This window comes from Pseudorca crassidens, chromosome 19 (assembly GCF_039906515.1).
Source record: "Pseudorca crassidens isolate mPseCra1 chromosome 19, mPseCra1.hap1, whole genome shotgun sequence".
Taxonomy (NCBI): Eukaryota; Metazoa; Chordata; class Mammalia; order Artiodactyla; family Delphinidae; genus Pseudorca; species Pseudorca crassidens.
The window spans coordinates 57174390-57200507 of NC_090314.1; the positions used below are offsets into that span (position 1 = coordinate 57174390).

At 49.2% G+C, this 26118-nt stretch overlaps 2 protein-coding genes and 1 pseudogene across 7 annotated transcripts in view; 1 reads left to right on the plus strand and 2 right to left on the minus strand.

The window, feature by feature from the left end:
- The window catches only part of SAP30BP (SAP30 binding protein), a 34064-nt gene extending 10703 nt beyond the window's left edge, over positions 1–23361 (minus strand). For 2 of the 3 annotated variants that reach the window (XM_067717039.1, XM_067717037.1), the window contains exons 1-4: positions 23200–23361; positions 21654–21763; positions 19179–19226; positions 2649–2691 (exon numbers count right to left, since the gene is read on the minus strand). In XM_067717039.1, coding sequence (XP_067573140.1) covers positions 2649–2691; positions 19179–19226; positions 21654–21763; positions 23200–23305 — 307 coding nt within the window. In that variant the 5' untranslated portion in view covers positions 23306–23361. The remainder of the gene's footprint in view (positions 1–2648; positions 2692–19178; positions 19227–21653; positions 21764–23199) is intronic. The other variant, XM_067717038.1, reaches the window with a different exon arrangement.
- On the minus strand, positions 11194–17388 carry LOC137212903 (deoxycytidylate deaminase pseudogene; annotated as a pseudogene).
- A 113-nt stretch (positions 23362–23474) lies between the features above and the next one.
- RECQL5 (RecQ like helicase 5) overlaps positions 23475–26118 on the plus strand; it is a 38552-nt gene continuing 35908 nt past the window's right edge. For all 4 annotated transcript variants that reach the window (XR_010937598.1, XM_067716441.1, XM_067716444.1 and 1 more), the window contains exons 1-3: positions 23475–23656; positions 24161–24297; positions 25137–25258. Coding sequence is in view for 3 of the 4 variants with exons in the window: in XM_067716441.1 (XP_067572542.1) it covers positions 24171–24297; positions 25137–25258 (249 nt within the window). In the remaining variant the exon portion in view is untranslated. The remainder of the gene's footprint in view (positions 23657–24160; positions 24298–25136; positions 25259–26118) is intronic.

Consider the following 26118-nt stretch of genomic DNA (forward strand, 5'->3'; position numbering starts at 1 on the left):
CTGAAGCCCGCGCACCTAGAACCCGTGCTCCGCAACAAGAGAAACCACTGTGATGAGGAGCCCGCAAGCAGCAACGAAGACCCAACGCAGCCAAAAATAAATAAATAAATAAAATTTAAAGGAAGAAAAAAAAAGGAGCTGAGTTCAGGCAGAGGGGCTGACAATGACGGTCCCATGAGCAGAAGCCACTCTGCACAGGTCAACTACTACCTCCTCAGTGAGAAATGGGAAGAGGAATCCAAACTCTGAGGCTTAGAGCTCCACCTGTGTCCTCTGTGGGTGACTGGATTCAAGAAACTGCGGTGGAACTCTACAACGAGATAATATTAGCAAAAAAAAAAAAAAAACTATGGATATTCTCAAGGACGTGGATGGGTCTCAAAAACACTATGGGAGGGACTTCCCTGGTGGCGCAGTGGTTGAGAATCTGCCTGCCAATGCAGGGGACGTGGGTTCAAGCCCTGGTCTGGGAGGATCCCACATGCCGCGGAGCAACTGGGCCTGTGAGCCACAACTACTGAGCCTGCGTGTCTGGAGCCTGTGTTCCGCAACAGGGGGCCGCGACTGTGAGAGGCCCGCGCACCGCGATGAAGAGTGGCCCCCGCTCGCCGCAACTGGAGAGAGCCCTCGCACAGAAATGAAGACCCAAAACACAGCCAAAAATAAATAAATAAAAAGGTAATGTGAAGTTCTTTAAAAAAAAAAAAAAAAAGGTCTAAAAAGTTTATAAAAAAAACACAGAACACTATGGGAAGTGTAAGAAACTAGAAAAAACAAGCAAACAAACAAAAAAGCAACAGAAACCCCCCCAACAAACTGTGATTCCATTTGTATCAATGGTTCTCAACCAGGGGCAATTCTGCCCCCCAAGGCAATATCTGGCAGTGTCTGGAAACATTTTTCGTTGTCATATCTGGCAGGATGAGGGGGTTGCGATTGGCACCTAGTGGGCAGAGACCAGGGATGCTGCTAAAACACAGTACAGTGCACCGGCCAGGCCCCCACTGCAAAGAATTATCCAGCCCGAAATGTCAATCGTGCCAAGGCCAACAAATCCTGATTTATAAGAAATCCTAAAAAAGACAAAACTACAGTGAAGAAAGTAGATCACTGCTTGCCTGAGGCTGAGGGAGGAAATGTGTGCAAGGGGAGGGGTACGGGGGAACACTCTGGAGTCATGGAAATGCTCTACGTCACGACTGTGGTGGGAGTTAACACTAAAAGCTGACGAATCTTACTCTATGCAAGTTACACCTCAACAAAGCTATTTTCAAAAAGTGACAAGGAGAGGAAAAGTGAAAGCTGGTTGTGGAAGAAGTCGGGGCTGAGATGGCTGGTGCCCACACACATTCCACCGCTCGCCAAGCGCCGCCTGCAAGAGTGGAGGGCGCTGCCTTGTTGGGCTCCTGGGCCGGCGCCCCTGACCCCACGCTCCACCCCCAGCGTCCTGGTGGTGAACAGCAGGGACTGGAGGCGAGAGGAGGCCGAGGCTCCAGTCCATCACCCACTTGGAGAAGGCCACGGGCTGCCTGGTGAGGCTGTGCTCTGTTCTCTCTGCCCGTGAAGCCAACTGGGCCACCCCTACAGCGCCATTTTCCAAGAGCAAACTCTAAGGTTTTAGGAAAATTTGGGTTTTTATAGGGTAGGAAAGACTCATACCCCACTCATCAGAAAACTCGGAGATAAAGGCAGGATCCCACAGAGCACTTGGGCTGCTCAGTGTGGTCACGCTGCTACCCAATCCTTCCTCAGAAGACAAATATAATGAACAATTTTCAGTTCTTTCAGTCCGGAAAACCAGAATGGGTCCCTATCTCCCATCACCAGTGAAGGGATCCTATCCGGAGAAAGGTCAGGTTGGAGGGGCTGCAGGAAGCAGCATTTCCAGGCAGAGTCCAGGGCTTCCCAGGGCAGAGTAAGCACGTCTCAAAGGCTCCGTCTGGAAGCAGAGGAGCGGGCTCTGCAGGCCGCCTGAGAAGCAGGAACCTGCTTTGTGAAGACAAGTGGAGCAGGTGGAGAGAGGCGGGCACAGTCGCCACAGAGAGGGAGGGCCAATGCCCTCGCCGTGAGGCCGGGCCAGGCCCTGGGAGAGCCCCTCACAAAGTCTGCCGCCAAACTGAAGGGGCTGAGAGGCTTCCTAAAAGGATTAAGAGGCTGAGGTTAACACGGAACCTGGGATGACACGTGTGTCATTTTCCAGAAATGTAACTGCCCTGGCCAGTCCCACAAAGGGCCCCAGACCCCAGGGCTGTGAGGCATGTTCCCTCCTGGGGACAGAGCAGGGTGCCAGCAGAGGCCACATGTTTGCTCCTTGAGCCCGTGAATATGCCAGCAGAGGGGGATGTGGGGGGGCAAGGCCGGAGGACGAACGCAGGGCACAAGGGGAACGAGCTCCCAGCTGAAGGGGGCCCTGAATCCCTCTTGACAACGCTGGCAACTGACCAAAGCCCAGTGAAACGCACCGTGAATCTGACTGTCAAAGAAGAATTGTTCCCTGGGTGTCTCATCCAGACGTCTTAGAAAATGCCAAAGGCCCTGTGAGAGCAGCAGAGCAGCTGCCTTGGCCGAAGCAGAGAGAAGCCACCTGCGTGGCTGGAAGCCGGTTGGCTCTGTGTGAGGCTCCCCGCCCCCCGCACCAGGATACTCACCAACTAATTCCTGGGGATCTCGCTTTTCTACTTCTGGGTTATCCTGCAAAAGAAAAACAGAAACACAAGGAGTAAGCCCGGGCCTCCTGACCCACAGTCACTCTCCTCACTGACACCACTCAGGACTTTTAAGGAAGGAGAAAAGGTGAAAGCACCGTGAAGAGCCCCAAGAGTGAGCGGACACTTCGGGGAATCCTGGGACCCCTGAACCTCCGAATACCCCTTCTTCCTTTATCAGAGCAGCTGGGGTGCTCCACACACCTGCTTCAGTCTCTCCTCCACGGCCTCCAGCAGTGACCGGTACCCCTAACGCTGAGGAGAGCAAACACCAGCCATGCGACAGCTGCCCATCTGGATGGACCCTGCTCGCTGCTCTCCCCGGGCCGGCCAGCCGCCCCAGAGCACCAGCGCCTCCAGCTGGTGCCCAGGAAGCAAGAGGCGGCTACTTTACAACACGAGAATCCAAGACCAAAACGCAAAAGACTGTCTGCTCCCAAGAGATTTTCTTACTCTCAGTTTCAGCAAAAAAAGAGAGGCTTTATCACAAGGGGGTAGCTCGTGGAACCCGGGGGCAGGCAGGCAGCGAGACTTCAACAAGTCACGGCACTGGCCCCAGGAAGGCCCGGCTTGGAGGCAGCCTCGCTCTGGCTCTCGCTGGCCCACCTGTCAGCCCTCCTTACGCTGGCTCACGGTCCTGCCAAAGAAAAGCTTTCACTGACCCTTCCTGCAAACCCCGGTCCCCAGCACCCACTCCCACACGTCCTTCAGTTCTGGCGGCGTGCAGAGCCCTAGGAGCAGATGTTTCTCATCGGACTGCTCTGGACTTGCTCTGGATTTCACCGCTCAGAGCAAATGCTTCATCTAAACCAAATCAGCCCGGAGAAGGCACCGTCCCAGCCGTGGTCACACACCCGGGCACCGTGGGCAGGAAGGCCTTTCCTTGCTTCTGCTGCCCCAAATGCAATGGCAGGAACGTACCTGTTTTCCCCATTTCTGGGGAAACCGAGCCCCTCAAACACAGTTAGGTCAGGGGTCTCAACTGCCATAACACGGTAATGATCACAGTGGCAGAAGCTGTGCTCATGAGATTGTTGGATCTCACGCCCCCCCCCACCCCCGCCTCTGGCTGGTGAGGGAGGAGATAAGACAGTAAAAACTCTGGACCCGATGGGCACGTGGAAACGGCCGTGGAGCTCTGTGCACTCCGCTGACACGAAGCAATGTTACACTGAGGTGACGTCTCAGAAGGGAAGGGGCAGGAAGACCACCCTCCCACCCCGGGCTCCACGCCGAGACCAGAGCAGCAGTTCTTAGCCCCCTTCTCCAAAAAGTCCCTTCTGGTTCTGGGACAGGCCAAAACCCCCTCATTCTTCGGCACACTGCAGTTATTCATTCAACCTGGATGGGCATAATGCCCAGGCCAGGTTGCTTAGCAAACGTCTCCTCCAGCCACCCGCCCCCGCCGATCAGGTGGGCAAAGCGGAGGTGCACCCGAGGGCTGCCGTGCCGAATTCAGGCTGGTTATCCATCAGCTGCTCTCCAGAGAGAGCCGCTATCCACGGGTCCCACGACAGTCCCTTCGTAGCTGTGACTCTGGAGGAACCAATGTTAACGAGCATGGCAGTAACAAAACGTTGGACGGTAAAAGTTCCTTAAATTTTCCCTCTAGGGGACAGCTTTCTGGGTGCTAATTGTGGGAAAGCATCAGTTGGGTACATCCTTCCTCCCCTCCTGGGCCATTTGGCTGGTCGTACAGGACTGACCCATTAATTCTTCAAAGGCCCCCTAGAGCTCTTTCCCAAAGCACTGCCCCAGCCCCTTTCGTGGCCAAAATGCAAAGCAGCGAGGAAAGAGGCAAGATATCCACGTGGGAATTCAGCACATCTGCTCCAGAGGCACAGGAAGTTAGTCGCCAAACAGGCAGCTTCTCTTCAAAGGGGAAAGTACTTGTTCACACCAGGGGCTCCTCAGTGAGATTAAAGGGTGTGAGGCTCCCTGGGGCTCTCCTGTGCCCCAGCGAAGGGAGGGGGAGGGGTAGGGAGAGGTGGGGATTCCTGCGTCTCTCAAGGCCCTGGCCTGGCTTAGCTGAGGTCTGTTTAGTCACGTCTCTGGGAGAAAAAGAAATGATGGGGCAGAGTCACAAACAGGAAGTTCTCTCCACTGCTTTCAGTCTTTTCTTTTCTGGCTCAGCTCCTCATTTCCCCCCAGGTTTATCTTTCTACACACGCCACAAAACAAAAAAAAATTAACTGGGTAGTTGGTTTCAATCTGCCAACTAGTCTAGTCTCTGGTTTTCTGCCCTCACAGGGTGCACACACACACAGAGACACACGGACAGAAGGCGGCGGGTAGTGCCCAGAGTGCACCCCAAGTCCCCTGGGGCTATGGCCTCTTATTCAATCCCAAACCCAGCACCCACAGAAAGAAGTCCCACCCCACCTTCCCAGCAGCGGAATCCAGCTCCACACTATCCCCAAGCAAAGTATCGACCAATGGACCATGGACCCAACCGCGAGAAGATTCTCCTGCCTTGAGAGACTCCTGAAAGCTAAACGTATAAATTAGCCTCCACAGACTGGACGCCATACAATTCTGCACAAAGGTCTCCTGGAAAGACTTTGGAATCTGTCGCTGTCCAGATCCCCCATTCGTGTCACGTGTACCCGTGTGACTCCTAAGGCCCTGGAGAAACAAACAATGGGACTCTGTGACTCCTGGTGGCCACACCTCGTTACACTTTAGAATGGAATTCCTCCGCCCTCTGACGTGAACAAGCTGGCCGTGGGCCTGCTGAGCTCCTGGGCATGTGGTGTGGTACGGTACTTCCGGATCCTAAAGCAGCCTAACCCCCCACCCCCTGCCCTGACCCCGAGAAGAAGGGCTTGGCTCTGCCCCACACCAAAGGGCCTGAGCCACAGCGTCACACGCTCTTGGAATGGAGCTGGGTGCAGGACTTGAAGTGATGCTGACGAAAGCCCAGCAACGAAGGAGCGTCGGGGTGTCCAGTGAGACCACTGAAGACAGGGGTCCAATACCCCAAAGATGCTTTTTAGAACCATTTATGCTCAACTGTCCATTGAAACAAGTTTCATCCAATGAAAGCAGCCTTGCGGGGAGGAGAGGGGGGTCCACATTCAAGACAAAGACCCAGAGAGACAGTCATGCCTCAGATACCAGGAATTCGGCACAAAAATGAACAATGCACCCCATGATAGTTATCTCGGAAGCCAGCCATGGTGTCAGAAAAAAACAATGGATGAAGTATTTAAAAGGACAGAGCTAAGGAGATGGAAGGTTCACACCATTAAACTGCCAGTAGTTCAAGAAACTGGTTTTACATAACCTGCTATTGAGAGAGTCTCAGTATATCCTTAAAGAGGCAGAAAGGGAGCAGCAAAGCGGATACAAGTAAAAAGGAACAAGAACCCACTCTTCCTATTCTTCCCCAAAAGCGGTGTTTCCGAAGGCACACAGGACACCTGTCCTGACTTGCGTGAATCCACCCTCCCTGGCCTCCAGGTGGATATTCAGTTCTTCAAAGAAATGAACTCAGCCTGGAGATCTATTTACCAGACGGCTGGATGTCTGCGTCAGCCGGGAGGCATGAAGCCCACAGCCCAGAGACCTGGCCAGACCTGGACGTGACAGCACACGCCCCTCAGACACAGCAGGCTGAGCGCTTTTCTTGCCTAGGAGAGCATCTCACGTAGCAGTTCCTAGGAGAAAATACCAGGTAAATCGTTTCTGCTCTCTAGTTCAAGTCCAATTAAGACACAAGGAAAAACAAAGCAAAACAAAATCCACATCTTCCTAAGAAGCCTAGTGAGAAGACGGGAAAGGGAGGGGAGGAAAGAGAGCTCTGAGGCTTCTTCAGACTGTCTGCACCCCTCCAACCTCCCTGGGCTTCATTTCAGTCCCACCGACCGGGGCACGAGTGGCTGCTGCGGGCTGGGGGTCGTCCCTGGAGGACTGTGGTCTGAACCCAACACCGTTGACTTCTTAATCAACTGTGCCTGAGATGTGGAAGAATCTAACGGCCATGGCAGGGGCCTTGTCCTCAGGAATTACAGAATCTGAAATGTGGTTCCCCCTGCAGAGAATATAAAAGTCCGGCCACCAGCAAAACTATGACTGGAGCAGAGGAAGGAAGGAAAAACAACATGGCTCCATGAAGCAGGACAAGCTGCCATGTGAGCTGGGAGGATTTACTCAGCAGAGGAGTAGCAGCTTCTAGTGGGGAGAATGGATGTTTATTTACAGCCAACAATGCTTCATCAACCCTTCCTGGAACCAGCCCCACCAAGTGCACTCAAAGGTCCGGGTCCAACTTGAGACAAAGCAACATAGCTTCCGGCAGCTGGATTCTGCCAAACCTCAATGTCGCCTTTCCTCCCCAGTTCTGGGAGCATTAGGCACAGAGAAAGCACTCTGAACAGAGGGCAAAGGGTAGCCTCTCCCCGCTCCAGGGGAAAGAATGCTACACACTTATGTTTTCTGTTGGATGATGTAATCCTGCATCTTAAAACTAGGGGACAGCTGGGGAGGCAGATTAGCAAAACAAAGCCTCCCAAATCTTCTGTCCTCTCAGACCTGGGGCTGCCCCAGGAGTTATAACACCCTAATGACATCTCACTTCATGAGCAGGGTACCCACTTAAAAATGAACCCTCACTGTGGCCTGAGGCGCCGGGGGCTCCCTGCCGGCCATTTCAGCACTCTGCCCCCACCCGGATCCTGGCAAAGCTGCTCCCTGGATCACCCCCTCCCCACTCCTGCCTAGTAAGCCCCATTCAGACTTCAGACCTTGGTTCAAGGAAGCTTTCCTCCACCACACCCGCATCTGGCCAATGAGACATCTGCCCTATTCTGTGCTCTCACTGTCTTGTTTACCACTGTGTTCCCAGCACCTGCAATAGTCAGTGCCCTGCCCACAACAGGTGTTCAAACACTGATGACAGACAGACACACAAACTTTCTCCCTCTCTCTCTCCTTTCTAATCGGTTAACTGCCCAGTGGTCAGTTTTTCTCCAGTCCAGTTTAGGGTTTCAAAGCCACCATCATCTGTAGTGCATTAACCCCCAGACTCCAAACCTTTTCAAGTCCACAGTTAATTTCAATGTGTGGACTCAATATAAGAAAGGGAGGCCATTGTCGGGCTTCCCTGGTGGCGCAGTGGTTGAGAGTCCGCCTGCCGATGCAGGGGACACGGGTTCGTGCCCCGGTCCAGGAAGATCCCACATGCCGTGGAGTGGCTGGGCCCGTGAGCCATGGCCACTGAGCCTGCGTGTCCGGAGCCTGTGCTCCGCAACAGGAGAGACCACAACAGTGAGAGGCCCACGTACCGCAAAAAAAAAAAAAGAAAAAGAAAAGGGGCTTCCCTGGTGGCGCAGTGGTTGGGAGTCCGCCTGCTGATGCAGGGGACACGGGTTCGTGTCCCGGTCCGGGAAGATCCCACATGCCACGGAGCGGCTGGTCCCGCGCATCCGGAGCCTGTGCTCCACAGCGGGAGAGGCCACAACAGTGAGAGGCCCGCATACCGCAAAAAAAAAAAAAAAAAAGAAAAAAGAAAGGGAGGCCAGCGGAGGAGCTAAATAAAGGGGCTAGAGCTGCAATAAAGGTTGATATGGACAAGCAGGAAGGTGTGCATGTAGAGGCACGAATGCTGAATTAAAAAAAAAACCCTTAAATCTACCTTGTTGCTCCTAATCTTAAGACAAAAAAAGAATTACCGTATAGTTCTTAAATAACTTATCAAGCATTTATTATGTACCAGGCAATCAATGGGCCAAATACTGGGCATGTGGAATGAACAAAATTCAGTCTAGGGGGATAATTTTAGGTATCACGCTAAGCACTTCAGTGAAAGGTCTCATCTAATTCTCACAACAGGCTCATGAAATCGTGGGCAGACAATCCTGCTGCTCCAGAAGCCACTGGTGCGCCTAGGAAGCCCTCCTGAAAGCTTCAAGCTGATGGTCAAACGAGGTTTTCGGAGGCACATGTGAGTCACTTCAGGTTGCCAAGAAAGCAGCAACTCTGGAACTTTTGTTGAGATACCTCCAAGCTCCAGAATAAAATTACTGTCGTTTGACAGACACGGTTGGGGGCGTGGATCGAGAGTGGCAGTAACCCAAGACTTAGTGGAAGTCACTGAACCCAGTGCCGCGTGGGGGACAGCCCACCCGTGGCACAAATGCCTGGAGTGGGTTGTTCTACCCACACACCCAGGAGAGCCCTGGAGAAAGCCCATCACCCGCACATTTCCTTCGGCTGTATCCTGTTGGTCAGGGTTGGGCCACTGCCACGGCAGGCTGCCTGCCTGGGGATGGAAACACTCGACTTATCACAAAAATGGGCGGAAGTCGGTGGGGCCACTTTGGATGCAGTGGACTCGCCTTCACTCCCAGCTCACTGCCGGGAAGGCTCAGCTCCCCAAGCAGAAAGGTTTCTACAGGAAAAGCGTTAAACAGGCAGCTGCCAAGACAAGCTAAGCCAGCTCAGACTGAAGCAAAGGAGGGCAAGGGGAGAGGAACAGTCTCTCTCTGAAAATCCTGCCTCCAGCGATGCCCACAGGGCTCAGCATGGCGCTGATGCTCTGTCATGTGGAACCAACCAGAATTCACGTGAAGGCAAAGCTCTGGCTGCAGCCACTTCTGAAGGGGATACTTTATTATCTGACTACAGCAAGCGTAACCACAGAGTTGATTCAAGACCCCTGAAGACCCTGAGTTTCTTGAAAGCTGTAGCAGATGCTCAGAGAGGGCCATTCCATTTCTCTCTCTCCCGCCCAGGGTGTCAGGTGGGTCGTGCCTGGGCAGAGAGGTTACCTCACGTCAAGGATTTGAGTCAAGTCCTCAGTGGTGAGGCCAGGTTGCACTTTCTTCTTAAGGGTTTTCCACAAAAACAGTGTCTCTATGCTTTGAGTTGGAGAGCTTGGAGCCAGACAAGGACAAAGAAGACAGCTTTGTGAGGCTGAGGACAGCAAAGCCAAGTTTTTTCGACAGCGCCACCCAATTACGAAAGCATTATCTTGCCTGGGGGGTCAACTGCCAAGCTGCAATGTTAGATTAACATCGGGGCAAAAAGCAGTGAGATGCCAGAAAGCCAGGAGTGTGGACATGCACACTGGTCCTCACGTACATACTGGTAGGAAGAGGATTAACTATCTGCAGGGCCAGAGGGAATGCCAGAATCTTTAAGGCACTGCTTAGGGAAAATTTAGTTTTCAATTGTATCCCAATGTTAAGAATACAAACGAGTAAATTCCTGTCAAATCCAGAAATCACACAGTAACATCTCAAGGGACATGGATTGAAACACAGAACGAAGGTGAGAAGTGCTGGATCCCTAAAGACAGGCAGCTTGCCTTCTGCATCATAAATTTCAAAAAGATAAATCATCACTGGGGAAGGCCCCAGCCACGCCTTGGTTAGTAATCTGTGGCATGTAGTCCCGTAGGGAAGGAAGTCTGTCAGGGCTTGCACGGCTGATGGGCAGGCGGACTGGGCACGTAGCGGCTCCTTCTCGGAAGGAGAACCGCACAGAGGCGGGGTGGGGCTTCTGGGGCTTCAGTTAACTGGGAGCGAGTGCAGGTCAAGAAGGCCCTGATGGCAGCTGCGGTGCAGCCAAGAGTAGGGGTGAGAGGGAGAATAATGGTCCTTCTCGCTCTTTGCAGGAGACCACAACTTCCAGCAATCACAACATTTCTCCCAGCGGTGTTCAGCTACAGATATAGCCAGGCCTTCTTAGGGAGGTGTCAAGACAAAGGACCTACCTTGGGTTTCTTTCAATCTGGACAAGACAGCTACTTCCACAGCCCGCCCTGTCTCTGTCTTTCTGTCTGCTGCTCAGTTCAGATCACCACGCAGACAGACTTGTAGACCCCAGCCTGGGGTGGGTGGGTTCTCCCCAGCATGGAAATTCTATGTCACTCACTCTGCAAGGGCAACCCCCGCCTTGCTAAAGACCAGACCTAAAGAAGGCCACGTGGCTATTCACTGCGGTGAGAGCAAGGAAATGCCAATGTTAAATAAGCCTGGGCATTTTCAACAGTTCAAAGGCCTAATTACAATAGCCAGAAGTTAAGAGTGGATGTGGCTCATCTGTTGCATATTGGCTGAGTGCAGCTTTTTCCATAAATTTCGCACACGCATATGCACTAAATTGAGTGGCTGTCTAGCAGTCACAGGCGAGAAGATGTTCCACTGAATGTTCAGTTGTTCCCAGGCGCTTTCTGGGCTGTTGCCAGGATTCTGTAGCCTGTAATCTGGTTGGCTATCTCTTTGTAAATGTACATATAACTCAATCACAATAAATATATAGTACTTTCAAAATTCGAAAAAAAAAAAATGAGTGGATGGCTCACAAGCCAGCAATGGTCAAGGGCCATTTCCTTCTCTGGTCCTAGGTGAGTCATGCTGTCATTTTTTTTTTCTTCTAATAAGTACTCAAAGGATCATGGGGTATGGAGGGTGCGGAACATGGGGGGCAGATAGGAAAATAAAACCAAGATGGAGGGACCAAGCATATATTCACACTCTAAACAGAACTCAGTAAAAGCTAACATACGTTATTCAAGTCTCATAATAACCCCATGAAGCAGATTTTATTATTTCCCTTTTACAGACGAGCAAACTGAAGCAAAATACAATGAAGCAGTTTCTTGCCCAATAAATAGCAACGTTGGAATTCAAGCTCCAGCCTGACTCCAAAGCCTAGAGATACCACTTCCCAACTTCTCACCTCCTCCCTTGAGACCAGGAGGCTGTGAATAGTCACAGTTTCTTCGAAGCCCTTGGTTCAACCACTGGGGAAGCCAACATCAAAGACCAAGGAGGTAAAAATTCCTCTCCAGGAATGACTCCATAGCAGATCACAGGCAAAGCAGGTGTTAAACCCTTGACTTAAGGGGAAGACGGCCAGATCTATTACCTTTTAACTGTACCGATCAGGGGAAAGAGCTCACGAATCCATGGTGCCCCAGCGAGTAATGTCTGAGTTGACTTGAACGGAAGACAAGGTCCTGAGGACTTAATCATATACACAGTGGGTGCTGCCACCCCTGTCCTTAGCCTAGAGATTTCCTGGGGGCTTACAGAAAATATGCTACCAAAACCGAATCCTACGAAGCCAGCCTCCCTTACTGGGCGAACAATCCTGCAGACTTCCAATGAGAACTCAAATTTTAAAGAATGAGTTCTTTCTTTCGACTTGTGTAAAGAGCACGGCACACTTCCTGTCCATCAGGGAATCTCACTGGAAGGAAACTGCGTACATAACACTTTATTCGATAACAGTTACCAAAACAGACATTTTGCTACTATAATGTGCCATTTTTGGATTTTATTTTAGCTAGCTGAATATATGAGAAGAACTAAGGGAAGTGATGTGAAGAAGTGCGTTGCTACTGACTGGTATTACTGCTAGAACAAAAGCTGGTGAATCTCAATCTTTTCTTCATCATTCCCCATTTGGAGGTATTTGGAAAATCACACAAAAAATTTCCCTACAGCAGTTTTATTGAGATATAACCCACCACTTAATTTTCAAGTGTTATTTTTTTCATTTGTGTCATGCTATTATATAATTACCCAAACTATAGCAACAGTGAAGATGTTGATAATACAAATGAGAACAAAACTGGATACAAAATATATATGCTATTATACAGGTAAACCTAAAAAGACGGAAGAATGAAAATGGCTGCACTGCTAGGATCATGGAATTAGGTGATTTTTTTTCTTTTCTTAAATATTCAATCTTGCTTCTCTAACAGGCTGACAATAAAATAGGCACAATACAAAAACAACAAAACCCTGACAAGATAACCACTAGAAAAAGTGCTATATGACCCTTTCCATGTCAAAGACCTCTAAGAAAAAGTCCAAGTTTAAGCTCTAACAAGATAACCTTTGCTGTCCCATCCTGAAAAATAATTCTCCATAGAACATTCCTCAAGTGAGGGTTCCCCAGAAGCTCACCAAGCAAAGGCACACAACGACCCATCTCCACTCGCTGGAAAGGGCCTTGGTTCCTCTGCTGCACCCCCCAACCTGCCCTCTGAAGTAGAACCCACGCTGCTTGTCTGTGAAAAGCTTAGCATCTCCTTTTCCGATTCCAGAGTCCTGGAGGTATAGCAAACACACCCAAAGCCCAAAGAGGAAAACATTTTGCTCTGCATGGATCCTGTGGAAACTGGCAGCCTCTCCCCTTTCGCGGTGAATAAGAGAATGGCTGGCAGGCTCCCGAAAGTTCTTTCTAGAATCAGTTGTCAACAACAGACTCCTGTTGTTGAAACAAGCTCCTCGGGCTGTTTTCGGTCTCCAGATCTTTGATTCTGACATTTTAAAAGATCAATAATAGTGCTGGGTCGGGGCAGGGGGGTGGGGAAGGGCTGGAGAGGAGAGGAAGTTTGGGAATTACCGAGTCAGTTCTTCCCGAGGCAAATCCTTCATCTAAACTCTGAGTCAACTAACAACACATGCCGATGAAGACGCTCGACCTTCTTGAGGGAATTCAGGTGTGTACGTGCAGCCACCGAAGGCAGAGGCCCATTCACCGCGCTGAGCGAGGCCTTCACCAAGCCCCACCGCTCTGGGACTCTAAGACTATCTACCAGAGCAGTTCCCAAGCTGTCCATCAAGGCCCCCCAGGCCCCCCCACCCGACAAAATTAAAAATTTCAAGGGAAACAGCATTACTTGACATCTGTCAGATACCACACTAATTTATGTATTATTTTTTTCAAGTGGCTACTAAATTGTGAGGACACGGATGCTGACTACAGGCAGCAAATTACTTAATAAACAGAATTGTTAGGTCATTTCTTTGGGCCTGGGAGTTCTGTGAAAACTTCCTGTGATACCAAGGGTGCCGTGAACTGACAAACTGTAGCAACTTCTGACCTCCAGGATGAGGGCGTAGAATCAGACTGTATTTGGGTGAGAAGGCTGAGTACTGCTCACAGCTGCATCTTAGGCTGAGAAAAACTTGTTCCTACACGTTCTCTCCTATCAATGCCACAATCACCTGGAACAGTGGGTATCATGGCCCGGACTTCAGCCGAGCTGAGCACAGTTTAAGTTATGTGCCTGTTGGCCACAGCTGGAGGGCAGCTGAGCCAGCGCTCAACCCAGGTCTTCTGACTCCAAACCCACTAGACCGGCTCTGAGTTGTGAACGCCACATTTCTGCACTACTTTTGGGCTCGAAGGATTTTTTTTAAATGTTTTCTTTGAGCTGGGGTTGTACACGCCTTTTAAAAAATGCTGGCACAATTTTTTCCCCACCCGATGTCACCTCTTTGACCCAGAGACACTTTTATTTTGACAGATGTTTGCTCCTTGGGCTGAGAGGATTCTTTCCCTGGGTCAAAGCCTGGACCACAGCGCCTTAGGGGGCCGGCCATCCCACCCCGCACCGGGAAGCCGGGCCTCCCAGTCAGCTTGGCAATGGGCTGCTCCAGCTTGCCCGTGCCAGTTCATCAGTGCCCGTGTTTATTTGCAAAGGAAGAGTGTGTCAGGGACAGTGAGTGAGTGTAAATACCTTTATCCACGGAAACTGTGGGAGTGGGGAAAAAAATAAACAAGGGGAAAAGTTCCAGGGCAACTGAGGTAAAACAAGGACAAAGGAGAGTGGTGAAAAGGGAAGCTCACAGGCCAAGGGCAAACACATGGAGGAAACACTTGAGCCTTCGGGCCCCTGGCCCTGTGCTAAGGAGCTGGACAGACGACTGCCACTCCTAGTCCGACTTTTTCTAGGACAGCAGTGCCACCTTCTGCTGAGTAACTGAAACATCTGAGTCGGGCTGCTTACTGAAGAGATGAGACCAGAAAGTTGAAGTCAGAGAATAAGATATGGTGGAACAGAAATGCTGAAGCACTGTTTCCTGTGGGACACTCTGCCACGTCCTCCAGCTCCTTTTCCCTAGTTTAGGGCAAACTCAGCAACCTGAGGGCCCCATCCCTGCCACCCCGGGCTGATGGATCAGGACCAAAGGCTCCCTACAGAGGGGGGTCTGGAGTTCTCATCTCTTCCTCCAATTCCCAAATATGGGACTTGGCACTCATAGGTAACCCCAAACATCAGAGTGATAAAAATAAGGGCAATTTCCAGTCTTTGTACTCTACATTTGTACTTCCTAAAGTCAACAGATGATACAGTTGGAGAATACTCAACTTTGCTTATCCACAATGCCAAGTCCTTTCCCAGAAACACCCTGGGGGTCTTAGTCCAACCCCACCCTCACATTTCTTTTAGGACATTCGTTCCTGAAAAGGCCAGAAACAGAGCGTTCACTACCTCCTGTGGCACCTCGACTCACTCCTGGCCAGAGACGAAGGGCAGCTCTTCATTATGCGAAGGCAAACATCTCCTCGTTGCTTTGAGTTCTGTGTGGGGCTGCCACCGCCCTTCCCTCACCAGACCTTCAAACAGCAGACAGAACTTCCCACTCCCAGCTCCTTAACTTTCCCCCACGTGACGTGGCTTTAAGTCTCCTCACCTCTGCTCTCCTTGGAGCACAGTCCGGTTTAAAATGCAGAATCCAATACCCCACAACAGACCCACTGACATGTACGACCAGCCTGGGAAGCGTGCTGAGGGGGCACTGGTCGTCGCAACTAACGCTACTGAATGCAGACGGGCCAGACACCAGTAAGCTAAGTATTCGTTACACATGCTCAGTGAATCGTCACAAAACAAACGAGGCAGATTTGATTATGCGGTCTCGGTGTCCTCCAGACGCTCTACTGCCTCCAATACGGCTCAAGACCCCATAAGGCTAACAGCTCAATGGACAAGTACAGGGCAATGAAAGCAGCTATCAAATAGTTAATTAATATTACCAACCCAAGAGTTTTGTTTTTGAAGAACAGTAGTTCTTGAAGTTGATCTGTGGACCCCTGGTGGGTCTGCAAGGTCAAAACTATTTGTGTAATACTAAGACATTATTTGCCCTTTCGCTGTGTTACATTTACAGGGGCAACAATGGGTAAACTTCTTGGCCCTTTAGAATAAATCAAAGCAGCGGCACCAAATTTAGCAGTAGTCATACTCTCGGTTTAAAAAAAGCAAATTTCACTTAAGAATATCCTTGAAGCAGTAAAAATGATTCACCTTGATCACTGAGTACATTTTAACATTTTGTGTGACTGAGCTGCAAGCTGAACTAGCTGCTTTCTTCATGGAATATCACTTTTACTTGAAAGAATAACTGACAAACTATGGTTATTCAGACTTACATAGCTGGCAGGCATTTTCTTAACAACAAAGCCCGCAACTTCAGGGAAAACTCTCATGGTATTACTTACTGGCAACGATAAAATTCAAGTCCTCAAGCAAAAATTAGACTCTGGGAAAATACATACTTCCCACTGTGAGCATGACAACTTTCTGATACTTCATGGCTTGTTTGATGAGATCAGAAATGTCACTAACAAATAAGATTTTTTTTGGATACTACAGAACAAAATGTGTCAACATTTAGGAGACCTCCATAACTCGGTGAACCAACATTGTCCAAATCTCTAGTGTCTGATGATGTAATATCATGTATGGGCAAAAGAGCCATTTAAAGTGCGAGAGACCCGTGGATTTAAGTGAAGCAGAGTCCAAAAAGTTCATTGATTCACATTTTCGTTGCAACTAACCTTTAGGAAACTACCACCTGTTGAGTTATGATGAAGCATCAAACATCCACAAGTACTTGAAGGGCTATCAAAATACTCTCCTCTTGGGCTTCCCTAGTGGCGCAGTGGTTGAGAGTCCGCCTGCCAATGCAGGGGACGCGGGTTCGTGCCCCGGTCCGGGAAGATCCCACATGCCGCGGAGCGGCTGGGCCCGTGAGTCATGGCCGCTGAGCCTGTGCATCTGGAGCCTGTGCTCCACAACGGGAGAGGCCACAACAGTGAGAGGCCCGCGTACCGCAAAAAAAAAAAAAAAAAAAGTTATGTGTAACTTTAAGATGAAAGGCATCAGCAGCTGCTTAGAAGAGGATAATCCAATCTTCTGGAGACTTAATGAGATGTAAGTCACTGGAGCTTCTGACTTGGTCTGCTGTTAATTGAATCAAAGTCAATGACAATCTGGCTGCACTTTGGTGTGAATTTCCTGAAGGAAACCCTGGCCATTTCAAACATGAGCCTCGCGGCTATTGTCTCATTGCTGTCGTGGTATTTATCAGACATGAAAATAACTTCTTTTATCCCGGCCTGGATGATGAGCTTAGCACATTCATTACACGGGAACCAGGCGACATACATGGTACAGCCTTTCACGTTGGCTGAGTTTTTGTTCATAATGGCATTCAGCTCGGCGTGGCACACCTAAGGGTATTTGGTATCCAGTATACTCTCCGCTGTCCTCCTCCAAGGCAAGAGGTCATCACTGCATCCATTTGGCATTCCATTGAACCCCATGCCCACAATCTTGTTTTCTGCATTCACGATGCAGGCTCCCACTTGGGAATTTGGATCTTTGCTCCTCTGTGCTGATAAGAAGGCCACTGCCATGAAATACTCAGGCCATTCCAAATAGTCATCACGTTTTTTACAGGGAAATTCGCTCATGCTGGGTCCACGCGGCCCTGCCGCCCACGTGGCAGCTCCTCTCGGACGCCCCGGAGGCCACCGCGTGCCCCGCGAGGTTGACCAAGCGCCGCCGGCCCCACGCCGCTTCCCCAGCAGCACGTTGGACCGGGAGGGGGCGTCCCCGCGGCCGCCCGCTGCCCTGGCCGCCCCTCCACTCCCGGCCCGCGACCTGCAGGCCGGCGCCCGTCCCCGCTGCCACCGCCGTCCCTCCCAGGAAGGAAAGAGGGCTGGATTTTGTGTTCTCATTTCTGAGGGCTCCCTAACAGGAACAGAAATTGTTCCTTGAGGACTTTTCATTTCACAGATTGGAAATTCACACGACTGAATGAAATACAGTAACGCACCTCAGTCAACCTCCACGTGGGACCAAGAAGGGGGAGGCTGAACACAAAACGACACTAACCAACTTCCCCATCCTACCCCCTCTCTTTCTTGGCCATTCTTCCTCTCTCATACAGGAATGTCATTCCCAGGGGATATGCTGTATTCCAGAAGGGGTGACAGTTAAGGGCATGCACCCTGCTCTCCAGCCAACTTCCCCAGGAGGCTTCAGCTTCAGGCGAAGGCTGGCAGCTGTACACATAAAGGCTCCAGGTCCCACAAATCCTCCTTTCTGTCTACACCTGAAGCCCTGACACTTGGCGACCCCCAAGGCTTATTTTATGCACAGGCTCCAAGGCCCAAATACCCCAAACACTAAGACAGAAGATGGACACTAACACTACTGACCATTTTCTTTCTGTGAGCCCAAGCAGAGCTGGACGGTCCTTGATGCAGGCCACGGGTCTACCCTCCTGCTAGTAATGCTTGGCCAGGTTCTGAAGCCTGCATTCCTCACTAGGCACAGAAAGGAGCTGGCATTTGTGGTTTGTAGGACAACATTTCTTTTTTCTCCTGCATGCTGGTGCCTAAACGTTCTTTCTCGGTAAAATTTCTTATCTGCATCATCCGCAGCTCTTCGTGGGTTTATTTCAATGGTTGGCACAGTTCTAGCCAATCACAAAATCAGCTCAAATTTGGAACAGCTCATGCTATATTTTTGGATATACCCCTGCTTTACCTTATAATTGGGGATAGTTCTCCTAAATTCCACTAGGACACCTTAAAGGCCTCAGCTGGTTTTAAAGCAGTTTTTAGACACAAAACTTGGTCCCTATTCCCCAGGCCCAGAGTAATGGAATTACTCTTTTTCTTTGGAAAAAAAAAAAAAAGTTTGTCCCCCAAAGAATGCTTCCTCAACAGGCACATTTGTATTAATGCCCAGCACACAGTACCCAACACTGGGGGGACAGGGTGGTGGTGGTGGTGGTGGTGGTGGTGGTGTGTGTGTGTATGTGTGTGTGTGTGTATGTATGTATACGTGTGTGCCTTAACCTTCATCACGATGGGGTCAAGGATATGTAAATTACTCTCAGCTGCTACTGGGATGGAAACAAAAGAAGAAATGACTATGTTGTTTCAAAACAAGCCATTGTGTGTGGTTTACCCGAGAGTGGAAGGGCACAAGCCTGGAAAAACAAGGCTGAGGCTCAGCATCCCCCGTAGCTGGGAGAGGGCTCATTTCGTCTGGCTCTCTATGCCCTTCTTCACATCTAGACGACTAAAGAGAGCCCATGGTACATGAGGCAGCCCTTATGGCTTCCTGATTCTAAACACATTCCCACACCTGACCCACCTGCAGGGGCAGTGACCCCCAGAGCCCACCTGGGTTTGGAGCAGAGGTGGGCTGCTGCACTCAGCCCAGCCTTTCACCTTGGCAGCGAGGCTGGAAAGTGAGCTGCCTCAGGACAGTCCAGGGTAGCCTCCAGGCTTCTCTCCCTCGACTTACACATGGTTACACAGTATGTTAGTGAGACAGATCTTGACTAGACACACGAACTGAGCCATATTGTTAAAAATGCCTTGTTCGTATCCAGCCACCCCACCACAGCCAACACCAAATACCTTTGGGTCATCAGCCTCAGGTTTTTCAGTCTCTGAATCGTCATCTTCCTACAAGACAAAGAATTTAGAGGATTAAGCTTAAAGGACTGGGCCTGAGGTTCTCACATGCATAACAGGGTTTGGAGCAAATCTACCCAGCCTGGGTTGTCCCACCAAGAACCCCTCCCCTACCATATGACCCAGGCTCTAGAGAAAGAGAAGGGGAAAAAGAGATGTTGCGGGGGGGGGGGGGGGGGGAACGACAACAGCAGCCCAAAGTTGTTATGCCAGCAGTGCCATAGCCTATATTAATGAAAATGCCTGAGATTAAAAACCACAAACACAAAAATGGAGAAAGGTGGCAATATGCTTGAGAAAAGGATAAGATCGGGCGCCACAGGATAAAACAGAAATGGCGTTTCCAGTGAAGTATCGGTGATTTCAAACCCGGTATGAGTCTTTTTTTCCTTCTTTGTCTTTCATGTACACAAATACATCAGATTCAGAGCTCCAATAACATTGTTCGCCCCCGGAGTGCCATGACCCCCACACGCTATACCCCAGCGCTTCAACCAGCAACACCTGCACCAACATGAACAGTAGGAAGGTAGGCATCAAACGACCAGGGCGAGTGAGCGGGGAAAGGCAGGACTGAAGGGCAACGCCCAGCCTGTCCTGGGTCCCAGCTGAGTGGGCCCTGCCTCCATGCAAGCGCTCACAGAACTGCCGGTGACCCGTTCCATCCAGCCTTGCTCCCTATCCAAAGGGCCTGCCTGACACAAAGCACCACGCGGGCAAGGCATTTTCCAAAGTGTGCCCTGACCTCACCCAAGCTAGCCCACCATTCCACTAAATGCTAATGAAGGTCAAAGATCAGCTACCCTGTTAGGTAGCTATAATCCATATCCGTTCCACTACCCAGCACACCCCAATACGCGGGAGCCATGATTTAACATCCAACAGAAAACTGTTTCATTTGAAACTGCTTTTTTCAATCACTTTAACCCCCAAATTAAAAAGCCTGCCAGATGTTAATATAAACACCACCTGAGAGACCTGAACTACACTGATGGCTTTGAGATTTAATTGTCCTGCAAGGCATCAGTGAGCCACAGGTTTTAAACGCAATCTCCAAAATCTCCTCCAAATGAAACCCATCAGGCCAAATAATCAGAGATGTAGCTCAGCCAAGTACAATCACATTTTAGAATGTCTATATTGGGACTGGATGCGTGGATTTTACTAAAATTTGAAATAAGGCTTAAATCTGGTAAAAATTCTATGCAAAGCAAATACAGAATAACACTTCAAAAACACACATCGTGCAAATTTGCTGAAGAAAATAGTTATGGATGTTAAGCCACTATGTACGCACTTAAGAAAAGCAAAAAAATGAAATAACTTACAAAGCTTTTCTAAACAATTTTAGTCAATTCTGAATTATCAGCAATCATGGGGGAGGGGAGGCCTAAGGGGATAAAAAGGTCTTCCAAAACAACAGAAAATACAAAACGCGTTTTTGTTTAATTTGTAAAGCATTTTATCCCCGCCCTCCCCCCACCCCCCGCTTTTTTTGGCCGCACCTCACGGCTTGTGGGATCTTAGTTCCCCAACCAGGGATTGAAACTGGGCCCTCGCAGTGAAAGCACAGAGTCCTAACCACTGGACCGCCAGGCAATTCCCTGTGAAGCATTTTAATGTTAACATTTAAGTATCAACGAGTAACAAAATTTTCAAACAAATAATATAGAACACTGAGCGTTTTAATTAGAGCTGTTGCTAAATAACCAGATTTTATATTGAGATTCAACTTTGTATGTCTCTGTGTTAAGCACCAGCCTGAATCCTTGTTTTTCTCCAAACTTTAAAATTCTGGCCCATGATGCTCAGGTGACAGTGTACCTAAAGTCTTTCTGATTAATTAAGATGCAAGTTCTCTTTCCTTTGATAGTCAGCACATACTAAACATCAGGCAAGATTTGTGATCAAGAACACTTTGATAAAAAGTGCCAAGTAAAAAGTCAAGAAAGGAGTTAATAAGGATCAAAGCACAAATAACTGTCCTTCCTCGTCTTTCTAATAAACCGAAAAATTTGAATGAACCCCAACCAAGATTACAAATAACACAGAATTGAGTGCAGATATAAATGATACACCAATTAGGATGAATGCACTGTTACAAATGGAATAAATTATCTAAACAGGGAAAACCAACATAAAACACCCATGGATATCTGTGTTAAATAAAATTGTCCACTATCTTTTCCCCCAAGTTTCAATTCAAAGGTTAATACAAAATGGTTCAGGTGAAAACGAACTTGATTTTCAAATAGAACTACTGATATCCAACCCAGTTTCCTCAACTGATACTTAAGAAAATAAAAGTGGGGGAGGGGATGAAATTAGGCATGAAATGGAACACTGTTGGTACAGGTCAGGAAGTTTCTGATAAATGGTCCTCTGAGCAGCTCTGGATTTGGGAACAGACTTACTTACCGACTGTTTGCTATTCTCATCCTCCTCTTCTTCATAGCCATCTTCATCACCCCCGAGGCGAGAAAAATCATCCTCTCCATAGGCTTCAGATACCAATCCGCCCTTCTCCTCTTAAACAGAAGAGAAAAATAAAATGAATGAATGGGGAAAAGAATGCAAAAAAACCCCACCTGAGTTGCCAGGACTATCTCTGAAGAGAAAAGGAAACCTAAATCTCATGTAAGTGACCTTAGGCCCAGATTCTGCTTTTCGGAAGATCACAGAATTTAGTGCATGAATTCATTAAAAGAACAGGGAAGAAAACCAAGTAATATTAAATTCCGTTTCTAATGCTTCCAATCCGCCTATTATGCCAACTGAAGCCTTCCCTTCTCTGAACAATTATACCATGTTGTTTAAACATCTCTTTTGAACAAACGTATGGACACCAAGGGGGGAAAGTGGTGGGGGTGGGGTGGGGGTGGGTGGAGGGGGTGGGATGACTTGGGAGATTGGGGTTGACATATATACACTAATATGTATAAAACAGATAACTAATAAGAACCTGCTGTATAAAAAAAAAATAAAATTCCAGAAAAAACCCCATCTATTTTTATCTGCATATGTCTACCTTGTATCATAGGCACCAATGAACTTGTCTTCTCATCAAGACAAGGACTCTGTCATTCTCGATTTTGTGTGTCCTCCCCTAGGAACAGGACCTTAAATGGGGGCACCTGGAGAGGTTCCCAATCATACCTACTTGAGAAACAAAATCTTTTCCTACGTTTAAAACAAAAACAACAACAAAGCCCCCCAAAAAAACAAATTACTGGGAAACCACCAGAGAACTTCCTGACAGGCAGAGACCACAGAAAACTGAGAGGAGTTAACCCAGTCCAAGGCCCCCCGACCCCCATCACTTTCCAAATGAGGAAACCAAGGCCCAGGCACGTTGGGTAACTTGCTGCCTCTCTACGTCCCCATATAGATCTGTTCCCATTTCTTAACACTGTGATTCTTAACCAGGGTGGAGCAACAAAATCACCGATGGGCTTTAACAACTCACAAAGTAATGGAATCACCAAGAAGCCTTGGAAAGCTCACAAATGCCCAGGTTCTTCTCCAGATCTACTGAATTAGACTCCCTCGCAGTGGAGACAGGATGGATGTATTTTTAAAAGCTCCAAGATATGGCTAAAGCATATTGTTAATTAAAAGTTTCGCTCTCCCCCACCAAACAACAAGGCCGGAGAAAATAGGTGGTGGTTCAGTAGCCTTGGACCCTCTCCATCCTTCGTCCATCCTTCTGCCCAGCACGATACCCAGCAGGGAGAAGACTTTCAGTAAGTTTCGGAAGAATAATCCAATCAAAAGAAGGAGACGGTCCATTCTTGCTACAGAGCATCTAACGCTCCGACTATCCCAGGACCCTGAACGCCCTTCGGGGCTCCAGAGCCCGATACTTGGGGCACAATGACCATCTCTTTCCCTCCCGCCTGCTAGGGGAGCAGCATTCCGAGCAGACATCCGATTCTCCCCTTCCAGCTCCCTACTCGGGCCTCACCAGCTGTGCCGCCCGCCGTTTCAACTCCTGCCTCGCCGTCAGACTCGGGCTCTGAATCTTCCGCGTAAACTGCCAGAGACGACAGAACACTCTTCTTCCCCGCCATCTTATTCCCACAGCCCCGGCGTGGCTCACTCCTATGACTCCGAAGAGCCGACTTCCGGGCGGAAAGGCAACTACTTCCGGATCCCAGGAGACCCCGCGCCCGTTTCAGACCTAGAACCAATCAAAACGGCCGTTTCCGCGTCTGGCTCCGCCCCTCGCGCCAACGCTTGCGCAACGTCATCACTGCGCGACGGATACAAGCTTGTGTGGGTTTACCTGACGTTGCATTCCCAGCAGTTTGGCTTTTGAGAGTTACCTGTGGCTTATGGGGGTCTTCGAGTAGTTCCCGAGCCAGCGGGCAGCAACTGCCCGACAAGAGCCCCTCGCTCCTTGGGGCCCACGGCCGGCTCTGATATCTTGGGGTGAAGAGAGGGAGGCTTCGGCTGGGGAAGGGAGGAAAGAACAGATCTAGGGTTCAGAGGAGGAAAAGGGAAGAGCTCTCCTCTGGGCGCGGGGGTCGTTGGGGGGGAGAAGGGGTCGGGGTCCTGGGGGGAAGAATGGTCGTCATGGCTGTGCTTATAGAGCAGAGGGTGGATCTTAGAAGAAAATTCCATCTTCTCCAAACTGTTCTGAAGACATTTGTGTTTTTTCTCGTGATCTGATTTCTAGCTCTGCGCTATACCGTGGCCTGGGATAGTTGGGTGTTTTTATTTTCACCGAGCATAAAATTGGAGATAATTACCCAGGAATGTATTGCTTGAGGCTGTTCACCTGGAGCTATATTATTAGAAAATAATATAGTTTTGAGTGTAATAAAGCAAACTTATAGAAAAAATAAGTAGGCTTTGAAAAGCAGAACAGAGGGTTCTCCTTGCAACCATATATGATCATCACCTTTGCCTTAACCTTTGGCCACTGTCGTCAAGATGAGTACCAACTCTTCCTCTCCTTTTGACCCTGAGCGTCGAGTCCGGAGCACGTTGAAGAAGGTCTTTGGGTTTGACTCTTTTAAGACGCCTTTGCAGGAGAGGGCAACCATGGCTGTAGTGAAAGGTAATGTTGCCAAACTACCTGCATTTATGTTTGTGCTGGCTATACCATAGCGCTGCCACTACAGAAGGAAGAACACCTTCCTTCTGACCCTTCCTTCCTCCCCACCCTTGGGCCATATTTGGTTTTGGAGCTCTTGTAGATCTGTCACCCAAAACTGCAGTTTTATTGGCAGAACCACCCAGCTGTTCTGGTTCTGATATTTCGTAGACAAAGCTAAGGTTGTCTTTGAAAACAGCTCATAAATTTCCATTCTCCTTTTTGTGTAGGCAGTGAGGTGGAGGTGGGGTGGGGGCATGGCAGGAATAGCCGAAACCAGTCACCTTCTAGGTAATTCCTGTGTTGAAGATTGAGTGGTCTGGGTCCCAAATAGGGAAGGAAGGAGTAATAATATTATAAAACTGAGATATGTTGACAAATGGTTGTTGTCAAAGGGGAGCAGCAGTGTCATGTTAATTACATTATAACACTTATAAACAAAAGCCCTCTAAGTGACGTTGTTTCCATGTCTATACAGATATACCCACTCATCCAGGAGTATTCAGCTTTCATGGATGTTCAGTTCAATCATCCGTAGCCCAGCAGACTCAGACTTCTTACCCTTGTAGTTGTTATTGCCACTACTGGAAATGGTTTGTGTGCATTGCCAGATCTCCCTGGACCGCTTCCCTTTTCGTAGAAAGGATGGGAAGAGAATTGAGGTTATATTGAGACCCTTGTACGAGCCAGACACTCTGCGAGGAGTTTTTCCTACATTCTTGTTTAATTTTCAACAGCCTTGATGAAGGGGAGAGATTAAAAGGCAGGAAGCATTGAGATGTTGCCTTCTTGTATTTTTGCAGGCGACAAGGATGTCTTTGTGTGCATGCCCACAGGGGCAGGAAAATCCCTCTGCTATCAACTCCCTGCTCTGTTGGCCAAAGGCATCACCATCGTGATCTCTCCTCTCATTGCTTTGATTCAGGTGAGGCTCAGGGGAATGAAGGTGGCAGCCCAGAAAGTTTAGAGGAAGGTGTTTTTTTTTGGGGGGGGGTAGTTAATAGCTGGAAATTTTACTTCTCCTTTCTTTGGTCTTTTTTAAAAAATTAATTAATTAATTAATTTTATTTTGCGCTGTGTTGCATCTTTGTTGCTGCACGTGGGCTTTCTCTAGTTGCAGCAAGTGGGGGCTACTCTTTGTTGTGGTGCTTGGACTCTAGGCGCGCGGGCTTCAGTAGTTGTGGCACGCGGGCTCAGTAGTTGTGGCTTGCGGCCTCTAGCGCATGGGCTCACTAGTTGTGGCGCACGGGCTTAGTTCCTCTGCAGCATGTGGGATCTTCCCCGACCAGGGATCGAACCTGTGTCCCCTGCATTGGCAGGCGGATTTTTAACCACTGCACCACCAGGGAAGTCCACCCTTCTTTGGTCTTTTGCCTCTTATTTTTCTTTGATTTGCCTATATCCCTCTCTGTATTGGGTTTCTGAATCACCCAAATGTGGGGTTCTCCACTAGTGCATATCACTCTGGTGGGTTATGAATGAGTCTTCTGTGTTTTGATGGCCTGAGGTCTCTCACCCTCCTTTGTAACTTTTTGCCTGGAGGAATATGGAACTGTATGTGTATGCACATACACACTCTCGTATGTACACATGTGCACTCTTTTTTTTTTTTTTTCAATCTTCATAAACTTTTTTTTTTCCCCCTTTTTGCGATACGCGGGCCTCTCACTGTTGTGGCCTCTCCTGTTGCGGAGCACAGGCTCCGGACGCGCAGGCTCAGCGGCCACGGCTCACAGGCCCAGCCGCTCCGCAGCATGTGGGATCTTCCCCGACTGGGGCACGAAC